General features: G+C 41.8%; 1 protein-coding gene across 1 annotated transcript in view; it reads left to right on the top strand.

Annotated features, from left to right (window-relative positions):
• The window catches only part of tmtc2b (transmembrane O-mannosyltransferase targeting cadherins 2b), a 92435-nt gene extending 76203 nt beyond the window's left edge, over positions 1–16232 (top strand). Inside the window, exons 9-12 of the mRNA XM_020103643.2 lie at positions 1861–1942; positions 3264–3378; positions 7492–7555; positions 13573–16232. Coding sequence (XP_019959202.2) covers positions 1861–1942; positions 3264–3378; positions 7492–7555; positions 13573–13752 — 441 coding nt within the window. The 3' untranslated portion in view covers positions 13753–16232. The remainder of the gene's footprint in view (positions 1–1860; positions 1943–3263; positions 3379–7491; positions 7556–13572) is intronic.
• Positions 16233–16588: the final 356 nt, after the last annotated feature.

Raw genomic sequence — 16588 nt, forward strand, 5'->3', positions numbered from 1 at the left:
TTACGCAGCAAACCTTACCTGATCAAATGTTTCACCAAGGAAAACATGATCTCTCTTCTCTTTTAAAGTAACAAATTTCCTCTATACAGATGTAAACATAATTATTTTAAGAGGACTAATGACAAGTGATTAACTTCCCACAAAGCTTCCTCTGAGCATGTTTTCCATTAACATCTCAGACCTGTCTTAATCCACCAACAACTGCAACTCATTTCACAGTGTGAACACTTAATTCCGAGGTTTAACAAACAGTCTCCGCTTTTATAAAACCAGCTGGAACTCAAACACCTCCGTCTGTGAGTATAAATACACAGAGATGATGCTTTTCAGACTGCGATCGCAACTTGGACGCCTTCAGCAATATTAAACATATACTCAACACGGGCTTTACTTTCCACAGCATCAAGGGAGACCTCGCTCATATATTTACATGATGCATTTGTTGAATCTACAGCTTGATGAAAATGTTTACGCTCGGCTAGGTATAGTCATTTATAGTAGATTGCACTGATTGGATTCCAGCCTGTTCTTCTGTTTGAATAAACTGAAGTAATTTGCTGTTTTCACACTTTTCAGATGAATCGTTTTTACTGACTTGTTCAGTTTTAATCTATTCTATCTTTCAATTTAATATCGAGCCGATATAGACTGTGCTCAACTGCAGTTTAATATCATGCATTATTCATGATGAGGGTGAAACACTAATGGGCTGCATGGGTGTGCGTTGTTAATTGTTGATCAGAGCAGGAATGTTCCGCGCTCTCAGCTGGTGTTTCTATTGGCCAGTCGCTCTGCTCTGTTTGAGCTCTGAGTGGTTAGATGTCCCAGTTTCGAAGGACCTGAGGTCTGCTGGGTTTCAGCCATGTTTCTCCTCACCTCTCTGTACTGTATGGATTCTTTCATCACTCTGAACATCCAACACACCACTGTACAAACTGTGTGTGGATACAGGACCCAAGCCCATCAGGCTAACATAGACAAACATTTTGAGATCATGTTTACGTTTAGGTCGTGTTCGGTTATGTGGAGCTATCTACTTCATTATTTTGTGCTGTACCTGTAAATGGGAAAAACACACCCAGGTTCAGCTCAGCTAATCTCTTGGGCTTGATCAAGTTGGGAAGGAAAATTGCATCCTGAGCCGCACTCTAGTTCTTCCATCTACCCATTAACTATACTGCTTATCCTTACAAGGGGATCTGGAGCAAATCCCAGCTAACATTTGGCGAGAGGTGGGATACACCCGGCACAGGTCAACAGCGTATTGCAGGGCCAACATAGACACAACAACTCTCACTCTCACACTCACACTCACACCTATGGTCGATGTAGAGTCTGTCATTAACATCTGGGAGGAAGATCAATTACCACTCACATAAAAACCTCTGTGTGTGTGTGCCACGCACCTGTATGGATTCCTTCAGACACGTGAGCCTCTCTGTCTCAACCCTCTCCTCGCCTCTCCACCCTGCCGCTCCATTTCCCTCCACCTCTCTCTGTCTTGTTTCGCAGCGGTCGGGCCACACACACTGGAGTTCTGCGGTCAAACCCTGGAAGTGTTATTTGCGCAGATAAAAGTGTGTAACGAATAAGCCTTTGCCCCATCTGCTCCACTGTGCCAAGCACGACAGCGCGTTCTTTGACGGGACGACACATGAGCTTGAAAGAAAAACACTCGTGGTCCATGGGTTTCGTGTCTGTTTATTAGGATTTATTGTTAAAGTCGGTCTGTGGCTTGGAGAGGGACATTAGGTACACAAAGGTATTTTAGACGCTGAGCTGAGTGTGGGTTTTTATAATGACTTGTTCTGAGGAGCGCTTGAGACAATAATGACACTGTATTTAATCTGCGTCTCTCAGGGGCAGAAGACAGAAGCGGAGAGGTACTTCTTGAAGGCCATTCAGCTTGATCCCTCAAAAGGCAACTGCTACATGCATTACGGTAAGATCATTTGTATTTTTATCATTATTCATTTTTTTGATTTGATATCCTGATTTTAATCTTACAACATTTAATCCACACATGCACAAAGGCAGGAACTTACACTCCTTTATTTGTGTCGGCTGACCCTTTGCCATCTCTTCCTCCAATCAGCCACAGTGTCGGTCTGTCTGCGGTTAGTGGGGGTGTATAGGGTGTTCTCTTTTATTTGATGGAAATACGGAACGTGAGAATTTCAGCGTCTATCTTGTCTCACATTGTTTCTGTTCTGACTCCAACACAACCTGAATTTGCTCTTTACTGTTCAAGTCAGATCCAGTTTGAATATTGAACATTATTATTTATAAAAAGTTTTTGGAATAAACACCTATTATTGTTACCATCCACTTCTGTGTTATTGATTTATCATATAACTCGTTATTTTAAAATATACTGCTAAGTGGAACATAATCAAAAATACTTCAGGCTAAATTAATTTTAAAATCATATTTAAAGAAACATTTTTTTGAACCCTACAGAAACCCTGGCCTTTGGTTTGTGTTCAAAACCAGGTCTTACAACATTCCCCTACATGATGAACAGGACTTACAATATCACACTTGGATCTTCTTTGAGAAGTTCCTGTATAAAAATAGCAGAGAGCTTCATGACTCCGGTGTTTATTGTTGCAGGAACTGTCTTTCCTTTATTAGACATAGATTTGCTTTGATATCACAAACCCTGCATGCGGAGGTGTTCATAACGTGGAGCTACTTCACACTCACTCATGGTCTGAAGTCTCATTTTAAGTCCGCCTCTCACCTCAGGCCTCGACTAACAGCTTCAGTTTCATCCACGGTTATTAAGGAAAATATGCTTAGGTTCACTCGGTGGTTTAGCATCCTGCTACAGCAGCCGTGCGAACCAAAGTCAACACGGTATTCATTTCTCTCTGAGCCCTGACCGTTGCGAGGGGTCCACCCTCGGTTCCCGGCCTCGTCAGGCTTCCATAATCCCGACTCATTAGGTGGGTCTGCTGAGTCTCATGGCAAAGGCAGCCACACCCATAATACAACGCAAACCTCCAGCGAGAATCATTTTTCATCTTAAAGAAACAGATCAATCAAGGTCAGCTAATCAGAACAAATGGGTCTGAGAGATGGCCAGAGAGCGATGGTATGTTACACTCAGATCTAGTGTTTCAGCGTATTATTTCAGGGGCAGACAAGGCCGTCCCTCCACCTGGGCCAAAGGCAACACTTGGAGGCTGCGTATCCCTCCATGCCTCTTTGGGGAACCCTCGGTAATTTCACCGCGGTGCTGTTCTCTCCTCCCCTGCCAGGTCAGTTTTTGTTGGAAGAGTCCCGGCTGCTGGAAGCAGCGGAGATGGCGGAAAAAGCCGCGCGGCTCGACAGCGGGGAGTTTGATGTGGTCTTCAGTGCAGCCCATATGCTCAGGTGAGTGTTTGATCAGAATTCATCTTTTTTTGTGTTACAGATGATGGTTTTCATAACTCATGCAGAGTTGGGCCACTTTTTCCAAGGCTGAGTAGAGGAGGTTGTGTAGAAGAGAGGGAGGTCTTCTGTCTGCACGGTTTATCCAGGGGCTTACACTTCTCCTCAGCCAGTGTGATTTACTTGGCTGTAGTGTGTAATCCTCCCCTCTCGCTGCAGTGCCAGTCTGAGAGCTGCTGGTTTGTCTTAGCGTGCTTCGCAACGATATATCTCTATGTGCTCTCTCTCTCTTTCTCTCTTTCTTTCTCTCTCTCCGTCTGTCTCACTCCTCTGCTGTCGCTGGCTCCTTTCTGAGTCTGCTTCCAAATCAGAGGAGGGTTCAGCTGATGAGTCTGAGACTTAAGCAGCTCACAAGCTGTTGTGCTCCTCAGAGCAAGCCGTGAATGGAAATTTGTAAATACTGAAACGTGCCAACGTACAGTGCATTGCTCCACTGACTGAATAAACCTGCAGAGTTACATTAACCCGGTGCAGAGATTTCCTTATTTAAACTCATCATGAGTAGCTTGGGGCTTTTACATTAAAATTACAGCAGCCTGCTAAAGGAATATGGATTTCTTTAATTTCACGACTGCATTTCTGGAAGTAGAAGAGCACTCAGAAAGCACATTTACCTCCACCAGGGCCACTTTATCAACACATTGAATATACATTAAGATGAGATTAATATACTATGTACACAGAAATGTTCTTTAGCTTGCTTAAATGTTCACCTGTTAGATGATAGTTTTTACAACTTCGGCTCTGCAGTAGCCATTGGCCGGCCCGCATGTTGTTTGTCTGTCTTGTGAACACAATATCTTGAGAACAACTTGAGGGAGTTTCTTCAAATTAAGTAAAAACGTTCACTTGGACTCAAAGATGAACTGATTATATTTTGGTGGTTGAAGGTCGAAGGTCACTGTGATCTCTTAATAATATTTTTTTTGCTTTTTTATTAAGAATGCCGCACGATAATTTTTTCAGATTTGGGATTAATTTTCACTTAGTTTAGACAAGAACATAGCTTCCCTTGCAAAGGTTATGTTTGATAAAACTGCCCATGCAATGCTCAAGACTTAAGCACAGCTACACAGCTGTTGTATGCATAACTCTTCCCCCCGCCAGTGCGATCATGCAGAATCTTCACCACCAACAGCTTTCACTGCTGAGAGCCTCTTCCAGGGTCCGGACCCCTGGCAGCTAAAGAGAGCGTCAAGCAGTGTTTGGGGCTGAACTGCTTTCCGCTCTCTTGGCATGGGGTCCCACTCTTCCACAGCTCATGTTCTTTATGTTGTTTGTCTTGGATGCAGACGTGGAAAGGCCCTCGGTTGGTGGGGACACAAGTGAATCTACACAGTGGAAGGTGGGGGGGTTAAAAGGAGGGACGGAAGCTCTCAGATGTGCAAATGTCTTTTATTGCTCTCTTGAGTTCCTGCTTTTTGGACCAACAATTTATTTCAAACAATGTTTGTTTTTTTAAACTACTTTTTTAGAGCGTGAACGTAGGAAAAGAAAAGCAGAATAATGGAAATAACAGTGGGGATAGTATCGCGTTTATTTAATCTGAAAATTGGCATATGTAAAAACCATGCCCACGCACATTACACATACAAATATGATATACAGAGTGCAAAACCATACTCGCGAGGGAGTATTTCTAATCTGTAAGAACACAGAACAGTATCAACAATCAGAGAGGCGTTCTCGCAAGTAAACATTTCAACTGCGTCTCCGAAAGATTTGTACGTTACCAGCATGTCATTATGTTAGACATGCCAATTTGTACATATTTGAGCGTCCAAAGTGTTTAAATTGGTTTGACTTGATTACGCTATTATGATAATAACAAGAAAAATTGGTAGTAGTTACATGAGGTGCACTGCACAGTCAGTATTACCCTCGGGGAAGATGTCGATGTTCAGTGTTGCATTTCAACACAGAAAAATGTGATTCTGTGCTGGAGACAGATGGGACGGCTGCGGTTTAAGCACAAATATCTGGCTGTTGTGGTAAATGCTATTTGTTCATTCAGTCATTAGTATCCAGCGATGTCCCACAGCATGTATTATGAGCAGCGCTGTCACTGTAGTGGATTGTGCGTGTCTGAGGTTAATGAAGCACGTCTACACAACAAGATGTGAGAGTAAAAAAAGATCAGCGGTCGAGCTGCTGAAATGAAATATGGTCAAAAAATGTTCCCTCATTTTTTTATTTTTTTTAACTTCATTCCTGTTCCATTTTCCCATCACTACTCTTCTCATTCCTTCGCTCCTGTTGTCTCTCACCGACTCTTCAAACCCAGGCAGCCGTTCACATACTTGGCCTCCATTGTCTTCTGCTCTCTTACAACCCACAGACAAACCCGAGGAGTTTGTGCTCCTCCTCTGCTCATGGTGTGGCAGCTCTCCAGTTCGCCTCTGATAATGTGTTTATAAATGCGATAATGATATTATGGAATTAGATTGGTGCGTTTTCTCCCTCAGAGGATTGTGCTTTCTAAATATTGTGCTGGCAAACAAACATATGGTTGTGGTTGGACGCCAAACCCACATTTATAGTCTCAGGACAAATTCAGCAACTGGAGTCGGTGTCTGGATCTCTGCTGGAATGTAAAATGCTTCTTTTTTTTTCAGGGCTGGAAAAATTCAGCTGCGCTAAAAAAATAAACAGAAGTGGCATCTGAAGTATATCTGAAGTATGTTAGCGGATAAAATGAAGGATGATATCAAAATTCTGTTTGTTAAGTTATGCTTGGGTTCTGGCTCCAGACATGGGAATGACGGTTGATTTACTGAACTGTAAAGTCTGACAAGTTGATCTTACTCACAAGAAATCTAAATCTAAATCTATATCTAAATCAGTTATCACTATAACATCAATACCACTCATACTCTCCAGGGACACAAGTCAAATTTACTCCAGTGAATGTAGTTTTATATTTATTTTCGAGTATTTTGCTCAGAACACATGAGTTGAATTAGTAGGATAGTGAGAAATAAGTAAAAAGCAGTAAGCATAGTTATTTCCTTTTACACTGGAACGTGTCACAGACTACATTTAACTAAAAACATACAGTAAATTCTTTATTCATTCATCAATGAGGAGGCATAAGACTGTGTTTTTCAAACCATACATAAAAACCATTTGTATGCGTAGGCTGCTGACCTGGTAATCCTCACCTAAAAGCTTTTCCTTTTATCTGAGACCACATGGATGATGATTCCTTAACAGGCTGCGACAGCCCAAATGAAACTGCTTCCAATGGCCTCGCTCACTTTGATCTTTACGACTTCAGGGGCTCCACAGGCGGCCGTCACCCACTCTGTCCTTGACTTCGTCAAACTTTGTTTGTAATGAGACAATTGTTACCATCAGTGACAAGCGTGCAGCTGTGGACCATAAAGGTGATTTCTGAGATACGGGAGAATTAATAACAGGAAACTCTTTGTGACAGTGGAGCCACAGATTTGTGTTTGAGCAGCCGTGGATTATGAAGGAAGATAAGGAGCATAATATAGGACATTTTTGTCTTGACTGCAGGTTTTATTTCCTCAGGAACAAAGTATTTCTGGTTCCATGCATGGACTCATGCCGGCAAGCCATCTGTCCAAAAACCTTTTTGTGGTAGTGCAGAGTATACGACATATTTTGGTGCATGGAGCATGAATGATCTTTCATACTGTTTTCACATGTGTTGCAGCGACTATCCTGTATGCCAAACCACAGTTAACCTATACAGAAGTGTACGTTAAATATTTCTGATCAGCCTTGGATTGTTGATGAGATTTCATGATTTGTCCAATGAGCCAAATGTCCTGACCACAAGGTTCAATTAGAACAGAAAGAGCTTCCAGTGCATTGGTCAGCACAGATCTTATCAAACCAAAGATCCTATCAGATTCAAACCTACAGGCGATTGGAATCAGCTTTTCTCATCCCTTATTGCTGTTCCCTCCTGCTATTTTCTCAGTGACCCCTGAGCGCTAGTAAACACGCAGGATTCAAGGCCTCATGCTAAGCCAGGAGCAATAAAGATGAGTAATGATCGCCTCTCTCTCTGTTTTCCCTTTGCAGACAAGCCAGCCTAAATGAGGCAGCCGAGAGGTACTACGGACAAGCAGCAAGCCTGAGGCCCAATGTGAGTACAGCCACAACGAGCTAATCACCCACATTACTATTTACCCTGATGGACACTATGCAATCACACTCTGAATGGCTTTACTATGTTATCACTGCCCTGTCTGCTTCCTCACAATGGCCGTCATTGTCAGTGGGTCTCAGAAAGGGTTTGGGTCTATAAGAGCATAGGGTTCGACTAAGCTCAGAGGTTTGTTTGTGGACCATCCATCATCAGCTTCAAAGAAGGAGCCTGGGTAACTAAATTGAAAAGAATAATGATAATAACTCTCGGTGAGAGGACTTTGACATCTTTAAAACGAATGGGGTTGAGCCTTCGAGAGGAGGGGTCGAGTCGACTTGTCTGAGCTAGGGCCGCAGAGGGAGCAAATATGTTTGGCATGTGGTCGCCCTGTTTGTTCCTGTGTCTTGATTAGAAGAAATCAGTTGAGGATTTTATGACCCAAATATATCTGGACAGTGTTATACAGTCGATAAAGTTTGGTTCTGCATGCACACAGACCTTGGTAGAACATAAACATCATTGACAAACAAAAGAAAAAATTTACTTGAGCGTAACAAAAGGATAAAATTTGAAATTTCCACAGAAACCATGAAATCGAGCTTCTGTCCCCTTAGTGTTGAGGGAATGTTCAACTTTTGCCAAAGCTTTGTGTATTTTTAACATCTAATTGAAACCAGATGGAAGATAAGAAAGATCATTTATTTCTATCTGCTCCACTCAAATTTAATGTGCTTAAGGTGAATTGTGGGATTATTTCCATTAGTTAAATTTCATTAGTGTAGTACAGACTGTTCTTTGTGCAGTGAGGACACTCTTACATCTGATCTCTGTTTATAGATTTGGGAATCTTCAGAGGCAAAGTTCAGATTTTCAGCATAACATACGAGGACTCAGTGGTACCAAACCAAACCAAGCTAATGGAAAAATAAGAAGCCAGAGAAGCTTTGAAAACAATCTTTCAAGGTGCTGCTCCCTCCCGGCAGTCGGACAGGTCACTGCTCAGTTGTTAAACACTGATGACATTAACAAACATTAACAACATGCACATCCACATTCAGTTCTCAAGTTTCAATTCTTTAGCCATTTTCAGGCATGAACTGTGGAAAATGTCCACACAATTTGGTCCTAACATTTTCTGGTGTTTAAGACGGGTTCAAACCAACAGGAAAATGCCTGTAACATTTTAGTGATGGCGCCTGGGTTGAGCAGCTGGAGGCAGCACATCCAAGCTGGCATTAGCCCTTATCACCAAAAGCTTTTGAATCTCGTTGTCTTTCCAAGTTCACATTGCCGTTGGCATCTTTTACGTGTATGGCTCCTTTTTTCATCCTTGTGTACTTCTTTTTCTTCTCTTTTTTTAAAATTATATTTATTTTCACAGTTTTTTGTGTTTGTCATGTGTTTATAGTCAACTTGCTCAGTACTTTTTCCTGACAGGCACTGGCAGGAAAGGTTTTGGAAAATGTCCGTAGACACTGACTTGGATATTTGCGTTTTCCAGCTTAGAAAAATGTCCCCAGTTCAGCGCATGTCTGAAAGCAGCTTAAGTCTGCAGGGACATATCCACCAATGTGAGACCCATTGTTGTGCAGTCCCCTGATCTACTGCTTTAAAATACATGCCGAGGATGTTTGTGGTTCCCACAGCTCTATTTCAGGACCATCAGTGTAATTATCACATGTCAGTTTACTTGGCATCTGTAATTTTACAAATCCCTACTTGGTCACTTTTGGTTGGACGCCTCTTGGCATTCGTATTGCTTGCAGATGATGCACAATCGTAATTTAGCATCTTCGTTCATCTTTTTTACCATAATCCTTTGTTCTCTGCGATGCGACTTGACTTAAGCCATGTACCCTGTCCATCTTCATTTGTCATTTCATGCTTTACTGCGGCTCGACTCTTCCCTCTCCAAAGGCACTGGTGTTTTATATTAAGCACATATGTCTGCTCCCTCTGAGTGAAAGGGGACAATTCCCTCCATTCAAGGGATTTAGTCCTTTAGTCCAACAATCCCCTCTATCTAGACGAGCTAAATCCTATCGGATGCTTGGTTTGCTTTGGTTGCTCTCTGCACCTAGTGACATCTGTCCTCTGAAAGCTCTATGCAGAAATTCTGTACTTAAATACCTTTCTGGACTCATTGTGGCCAGTTTATTCCCCAATATAGCTCCAAATTCAACTCTGGCAGTCTTAAAAGCATATGTTGCTATACAATCCAGGCTAATATGCACCACATCTGGCCGTGCCTCTGCTGCTATACATGCCAGTTTGGGGAAGGGTAGCAAGGCAGAGAGGTTACAGAGCAGCAGGAAATGAAGGAAAAAGGGAAAGATTTTGACAAGGGAACATTTTGCAGAGTGTTGCAAGTGTCAGAAGGGCAAAGAAGAATGCAGAAATAGAGGAATAAATCTTAAAAGTCCTAGCAACATGAAATTGGGGCAGAGAGGGTTGGGTGAGCAAAGGTGGGAGCCTACAGGGGAGACGGGAGCGAGGAAACTGAGCTCAGTAATAAGTTCTGCATGGGCGGAGAGACAGAGCTCTTAAAACTCGCAGCTTGCAGCACTGAGAGGAAAACCAGGGGTCGCTTGATATTCTACCCAGGACTCTTCGCTCAGAGCTTCATACGTAACGTCACTCATTAGTATCAATCCTGGAGGATCTCAGAAAGCTTGCTGTGCGCGTTTAGGCCGGCTTCTCATACATTTTCCTGATTGATTTGTTTCTCGGGAAATTGCACAAAGATTTATATTATGAGTCTTTAAGAGTAATTCCAGAGACATCCTCTACTTTCATCCATCCAGAACCTTCTCCTTCCTGGAAAGAGTTCTGACTCTGGTCTCTCCAACAACCTGTGTCATTCAATTTAAATTCATATCAGTTTTATTTGTGCAGCGCCAAATCAATAATCTCCAGGTGCTTCACATAGTGAGGTTGAGACCTTACAGTATCATAACTGTTCCCGCAATGACCAAGTGCTTGGCAACAATGGAGAGAACATATGGGCGGCTATCAGGCGATAAATGGGGGACAGTAGAGAGGAGGGGGGAGAGAATAGAGAGAAAGAAGGGGGTGGGGAGCAGGAACAGTTGTGTAACTCGTGTTTAAGCACTGTCGGACTGGTTATCTGTGAAGGGAACATTTTCAAGTCATTGTCGCACAGAGTGAGATCAGTGTGTTGCTGTGGGCTAAAGCATGAATCGTCACTGAAATATTCCTGTGTACGTCTGCCAGCAAGAGTCAACAGACGCAAGGAAATGAGTTCTCATGGAGCCAAGCATCAGGCTGTCATTTGATCATTGTCACACTCTCACTTAAACGTCTTCAGACACATTCACTGAGCCATGTTACTTCATAACCTGACTGAACTCGTAGGCCCTGGTCAGACCTGGCATTAAGATCCGTCCAGAGGGATCCCATCACAAGTATGTGTGTTCACACCTGGAATTCAAATTTGTCCTAAATGTGTCTCCTGTCACCACCTGTGATCGGCTCTCACTTCCCTGCTTTAAATGCAAATAATCACGTGTGTCATTTGTGTTTACAAATATTTGTATGTCAGTGTTGAAATCAAATCAACGTATGGACACAGAGAAAATGAAAATAGCATTTGGTACATTGTGAAATCGTAGTGGGTCATAGGACATCAGGTGAGTAGATGAACCTTCATTTACATTTAGGGCATTTAGCAGACGCTTTTGTCCAAAGCGACTTACAATAAGTACATTTGTCACAAGAGAGAAACCACAACATATCACCGTCGATGGGGTGAAACGAAAATGTGGCCCAGGACACATTTGCGTTCACATATAATATATAAACTATAAAAGAATGTGGTCTGTGTGATCAGATTTGGCGCCGACCACTTCCGATCACTCAGGACAGAAGTTAACACCAGGTTTGAACAGGGTTTTAAGGCCGTTGGATTTTTTCACTTGACTTAAAAAAAAAATCGCCGTCTCCACAAAATGGCTCTTCACGCTCATTTCCCAATATACACCTACACCACTTGTCCCTTCATCATTGCAGCCTCAGTATTAACGTGTCACTTCCAATCACGTCCATATGTATAAACAGTTATATTTCTGCTGTAGCGTTTTGTGACTTGTAAAAATCCCAAACTTGCGAATTGATCCCCAAGCGTTATTTTGTGGTTTGACCCTCTAATGTTGGAGTCAAACAGGAGGTAATTTACAGCACAAACAGCCTCAGCATTACACCGACCATTAAAGTCAAGAACTCTGGCTGCTCCTGAGAATAATAATAACTGAAACACAGAGGAGAAATGTTGTTTTTCTTGGGGATTAATGTAATTGCACAACATTAAGCGAGCGAGGAGTCACGGAGCAACTGCAGTCGTGTCGGTTATTCCATCCTTGGCAGTGGTCGGAGCATCTGCATGCTTTACACGTGTTGAGGCGAGAAGTGTCTCCTCTGTAAGAGACACAAGGATTAGCCCAGAGTCTCCTTGATTTATTAATGTCTATTATTCCCCCTATGAGAAAAGCAGCATTATAGGACGTCCTCTCTGAAATTCTCATGCACGGAGCATCAATTATCTGACCTTGACTCTGGAAAAACAGAGATGTTTTGTTAGAAGAGGGTAGAACCAACAGAGGAGGGTAGTTCACGCACCCTGGTCAAAACGAGATAAATGGCGCCTCTCTGAAAATGTATGGATATCTACACCTTGAATATAGAAATGATTCAAACTCACCTAAATACATGCAAGGAAAGGTTTAAGTTGCTTGTGTTCAACTTTTAATCTGTAAACTGATATTCCCTGCAGATATGTTTGTTACTCTCACTATGCTTTCGTTGTTTTTGTAGCCCAGTGATTCATTTAAAAGCTTCGCATTTCTATAACATTCTGCAGATTTCTCATAACATTTAAAAAAATATATTTTTTCTCTCATGCAAAGTACGATGGCCTGAGAATTACTCTTGATGAGTTAATAGGCCGTGAGAAAGAAACTGAGGCTTGAGGTATAGAGCACATTAGTAAATGTCAAGATGCCACAGCTATGTGCCATTCCATGTGACAATTATGTATGAGGTAACAATAATAGAAGTCACGAACACTGCAGTAAAAGTTTTTACTGCCAACTGTTTTATTTGGCTGCTCCTTGTTTCCTAGGAATCAACAATTACTGAAATTACAACAGTCTTAGCGGTAAAACAGTAGCTTCTTGACATTATTACACATTTTTTCCATCAACAACGGCCTCTATACCTCGGCCTGGAAACTTTGCACTATTACAGTTATTGTGCTCCGAACACTTACACCCCGATGACTCATCTGCTTGTCGTTGCTGCTGCTGATGATTTTGCCCCGTGGCTCCAGCGGGAATACACAGCATGTTCAGCTCGGCCCACTTCAAAGCAGTTGCTCACTCTGACATACGTGGCCACAGACGTGACACAGGGACGCACAAAGCAGCGTGGTTACCGAGCTCCAAACACTGCACCGCAGTCTGGGTGGTGATCTGACAAACAGGAACCCGATTGCGTGCTGTGAAGCCTCTCATAATGAGCGAGATGTGCGATTACAAGCCTGCTTTATTTGAAAGGACAATAAAACAGTTTATTTTTTATTTTATACATCCACTCACATTTTGCTTTGCATTTTAAGTTTTTCAGTTTGTTCCAAGTTCATTCCGTGTGACTCAGTGATATAAAACATTTCTGTTCCGACCAAAAACTCCAAACTCATCCCTTTCCCCAAAGTATGAGTAGTTCTGACTTCACTCGCATTATTTATCTCTTAAATTCACGACCTCTGATTTGAACAATTCAATTAAACATTTTCTGTAAACAGACAATTTTTGGTGAGTGAATAACTGTGAGTATGTCTGTGTCAGCTCAGTCTTGTTGTGTATATCCACTGTTTAATAATAACATGGAGTTCTGTGTTGCTCTTCTTGAAGAGTGCAGACTGTGTAACTCTAAGCTCTTCTGAGGTGTTCTCAGTGTGACACTGATCATTTCTCAAATCTCTTCCTTTTTGCTTTCAGTATCCTGCAGCTCTGATGAACCTGGGGGCGATCCTCCACCTCAACGGGAAGCTGCAAGAGGCTGAAGCCAATTACCTCCGAGCGCTCCAACTGAAACCCGACGACACCATCACCCAGTCCAACTTGCGCAAGCTGTGGAACATCATGGAGAAACAGGGCCTGAAGACGATGAGCCCCTGAGCTCCTCCCCCGCTTCTAGTACCTGCCACGTGTGGGCCAGACCTGGAGGAGAGGACGGCCCCTGCACCCCTTACTCACTCCTCTCTTCCAGGAGACATGGAGGAGACTCAGGGAGGATGTTTGCTCAAGGAGGCAGTGATTGTGCCGCACAGCTCTCATAATGACTCCTGAGCTCTGCATTCACCTCAGGCCAGCAGCTTTTCTCAGAAGCATTGCTCACAGTTTGGCCGGCACCGCGCAGTTTTTGGACTCTTTAGAACTTTCTTTAAAATAAGTGCTCTCACAGGAACCTTTTTCTTCTTTCTACTTTTCTTTTTCTTTTTTTTTTTTCTAACTAGAGCACTTGAACCAGAAGCGAGACCATAGGTAAATCCGTCAACATTTGTGATGAATTAAGTCTCTTAAATAAGCAATTGTAGTTCAAAAGGGCGAACTGATTAGTCCCCCGAGCAGAACAAGATAAAGTACAAACGAGATCTCAGAGCAAAGCGCTGAGGGTATTTTCCATCAGGATTTAATAAAGTTCTTGGTTTTGATCAGATTTTCAATCTTGATAATGAAGAAAATAAGATGATATGAAGAACTGGACGCCGTCCAAAATCTCCAGTGAAGTCTCGAGTCTGTGTATTTTGTTTTTGCACATCCTCAGTGAGTTTGCGTTTCTCGTGAGATTACACACTCTTCATAATGAAGGAATGAAAATTAGCGCCATTATTTTAAACCATTTGTCACAAATGCCCGGACGTTTGTTGACAACTTTAAAAAAGGGATTTAAATTTATTAGCCATCACAGCACAACAACAGCCTCTAACAGCTCCACACAGACTTGTATTTGTCTTGTTTTGGCAGGAAAACAAAAAAAGTGAAGGAAGTGGGACTCATTTCACACTGTAATGCCTTATAATAAGTGGTGTGAATCTTCTTTAGCAGTGGGCTGTAGCATGCAGGGGGCATTTTGACCACTTCTGCTTCTCGTAGTTCACAGCTAAAGAAGCCAAGTCACCATAGAAACGTGTTTGTTGACAACATGAAGAAGCTATAAATGGAATTATTAAGATACCTTCCCATGGAAGTCACCGAAAACAAAGTGGCAGGTACGGTAGTTATGGGTACGTCGTCTCCATACTGCTGCTTCCACCGAGGAGCGTGTGTGGAGCTGAAACAGATGAAGGAATACTTCTAACCAAATACAGGAGCTATGCCGATGCACATTTTTTCATCTCATGGCACGAGACATAGCGCACGTCTTGAGGTAAATGTTTTAACGTTTGTGTTGGAATAAAACTAATTTCATTGTGTTTATATAAATGAATCCTAATATATATCTACGTTGTTTATATTATACAGAAAAACCATGCAGCAAAAAAGTAGCCATTGGAAGCTCAGACGCTGAGGAAGTTTGGTTTGTTACATTAAAGGGGAACTCCAATATTTTTCAACCTAGGCACTATGTTACTGAATACTGGTGTGTAAATGAATGGTTCTTAGAAAAACTTGAAGAATCAGCCCAACAGTCACTCCAATGTAATCTGATGGGGCAACTGCAACAGTCCACAAAATATCCACAAAAAGCATTTTTGTCACTCATAAAAGGCTCAAATTGTTATTGTGGGTCTTTGCTTAGAGTCTGGCAATACTACACATGCCTTGCTCAATGGGAAGTCTCACTTGCAAATGTGGAAGTGGCTTCAATCTAATCTTCTGGGGCAACTGCAACAATCCACAAAATGTCCACTAAACATGCTTTTTTCATCAATAATAAAAATGTTTGGGCTCAAATTGTTATTCTGGTTCTTTGCTGAGACTCTGGCAACATTGTGCAGTCCAGACGATCTACTCGACTGATTCCCAAAGTTTTTTTTACCACTCATTTACACACCCATATTTAAAACATAGGGCCCAGGTTAAGCATTTTCCCACATTGTCAACCCTCAGTTCTCGGTCTCAAGGTCTCATTTTGTAGATATTCTGTGTAATTAACATCTGCTTGTTTGTCGTTGTGGTCAGCAATTAGGTTAAATGAGATGGCACCTCCCCAGAAGTAAGAATATGTGCAGTATTTGTGATCAGAAAAACCTGAACTATCTGTGTCCTTAGTTTATTACATTGTAAGTTATTGCTTTGTGTTACCTCAGCAACAGAACCAGCTGGCACTGTGTTTTACATGTAAGATGACGGAAGTGAGCAGATATGTTGTGTGTTTGTGATCTGTACTGGGAAGAAAACTCACAAATCACTTGAGTGGGCCAATTAAAAAACACCTCTAACAGAGGCTGAGAGATTGAATATATATTTGTCACTTGAAGTCGTGATGGTGTCAGCACTGTTCTGTTTATGACTGTGATGTTCACTTGTCGTGTAAAATTATCACAATTCACATTCTTTCCTCCCCCACATCACAAAAGCCCATGCTAATTTCTCCTGTGTATATAAAGTGTTTTTGAACAAACACTGATAATTGTTATTGCTTGAGTGACGATGTAAAAAAAAAAAAAAAAAAAAAAAACGGTTCACTCTGTGTCTCTGCTCAGGGATCTCAAGCGGTGGGTTATTGCAGAAACTTGTTCACAGAGCGTTTACTAAATTAAAGATTTATTTTTGAAAGTTGTTGTATTTGTATAAATTATGGAGATTTGTAGCCTTTTTCCTCCTTTTTCTAATATAAAATGAACAATGTGCCAGAATAAGACCTTTGTCTCTCAATGTTGCTTTTTTTCCACAATAAATTTATGGTGTTCTGCTTTTGTTTTGGTTCCTGTGCAGCCATTTCTGATGTAGATTTCACAATGAATGATGGTTTTTATGTGGATTTTTTAAAATTCGCCTACATTTAAAA

Source organism: Paralichthys olivaceus, chromosome 7, assembly GCF_024713975.1.
Source record: "Paralichthys olivaceus isolate ysfri-2021 chromosome 7, ASM2471397v2, whole genome shotgun sequence".
Lineage (NCBI taxonomy): Eukaryota > Metazoa > Chordata > Actinopteri > Pleuronectiformes > Paralichthyidae > Paralichthys > Paralichthys olivaceus.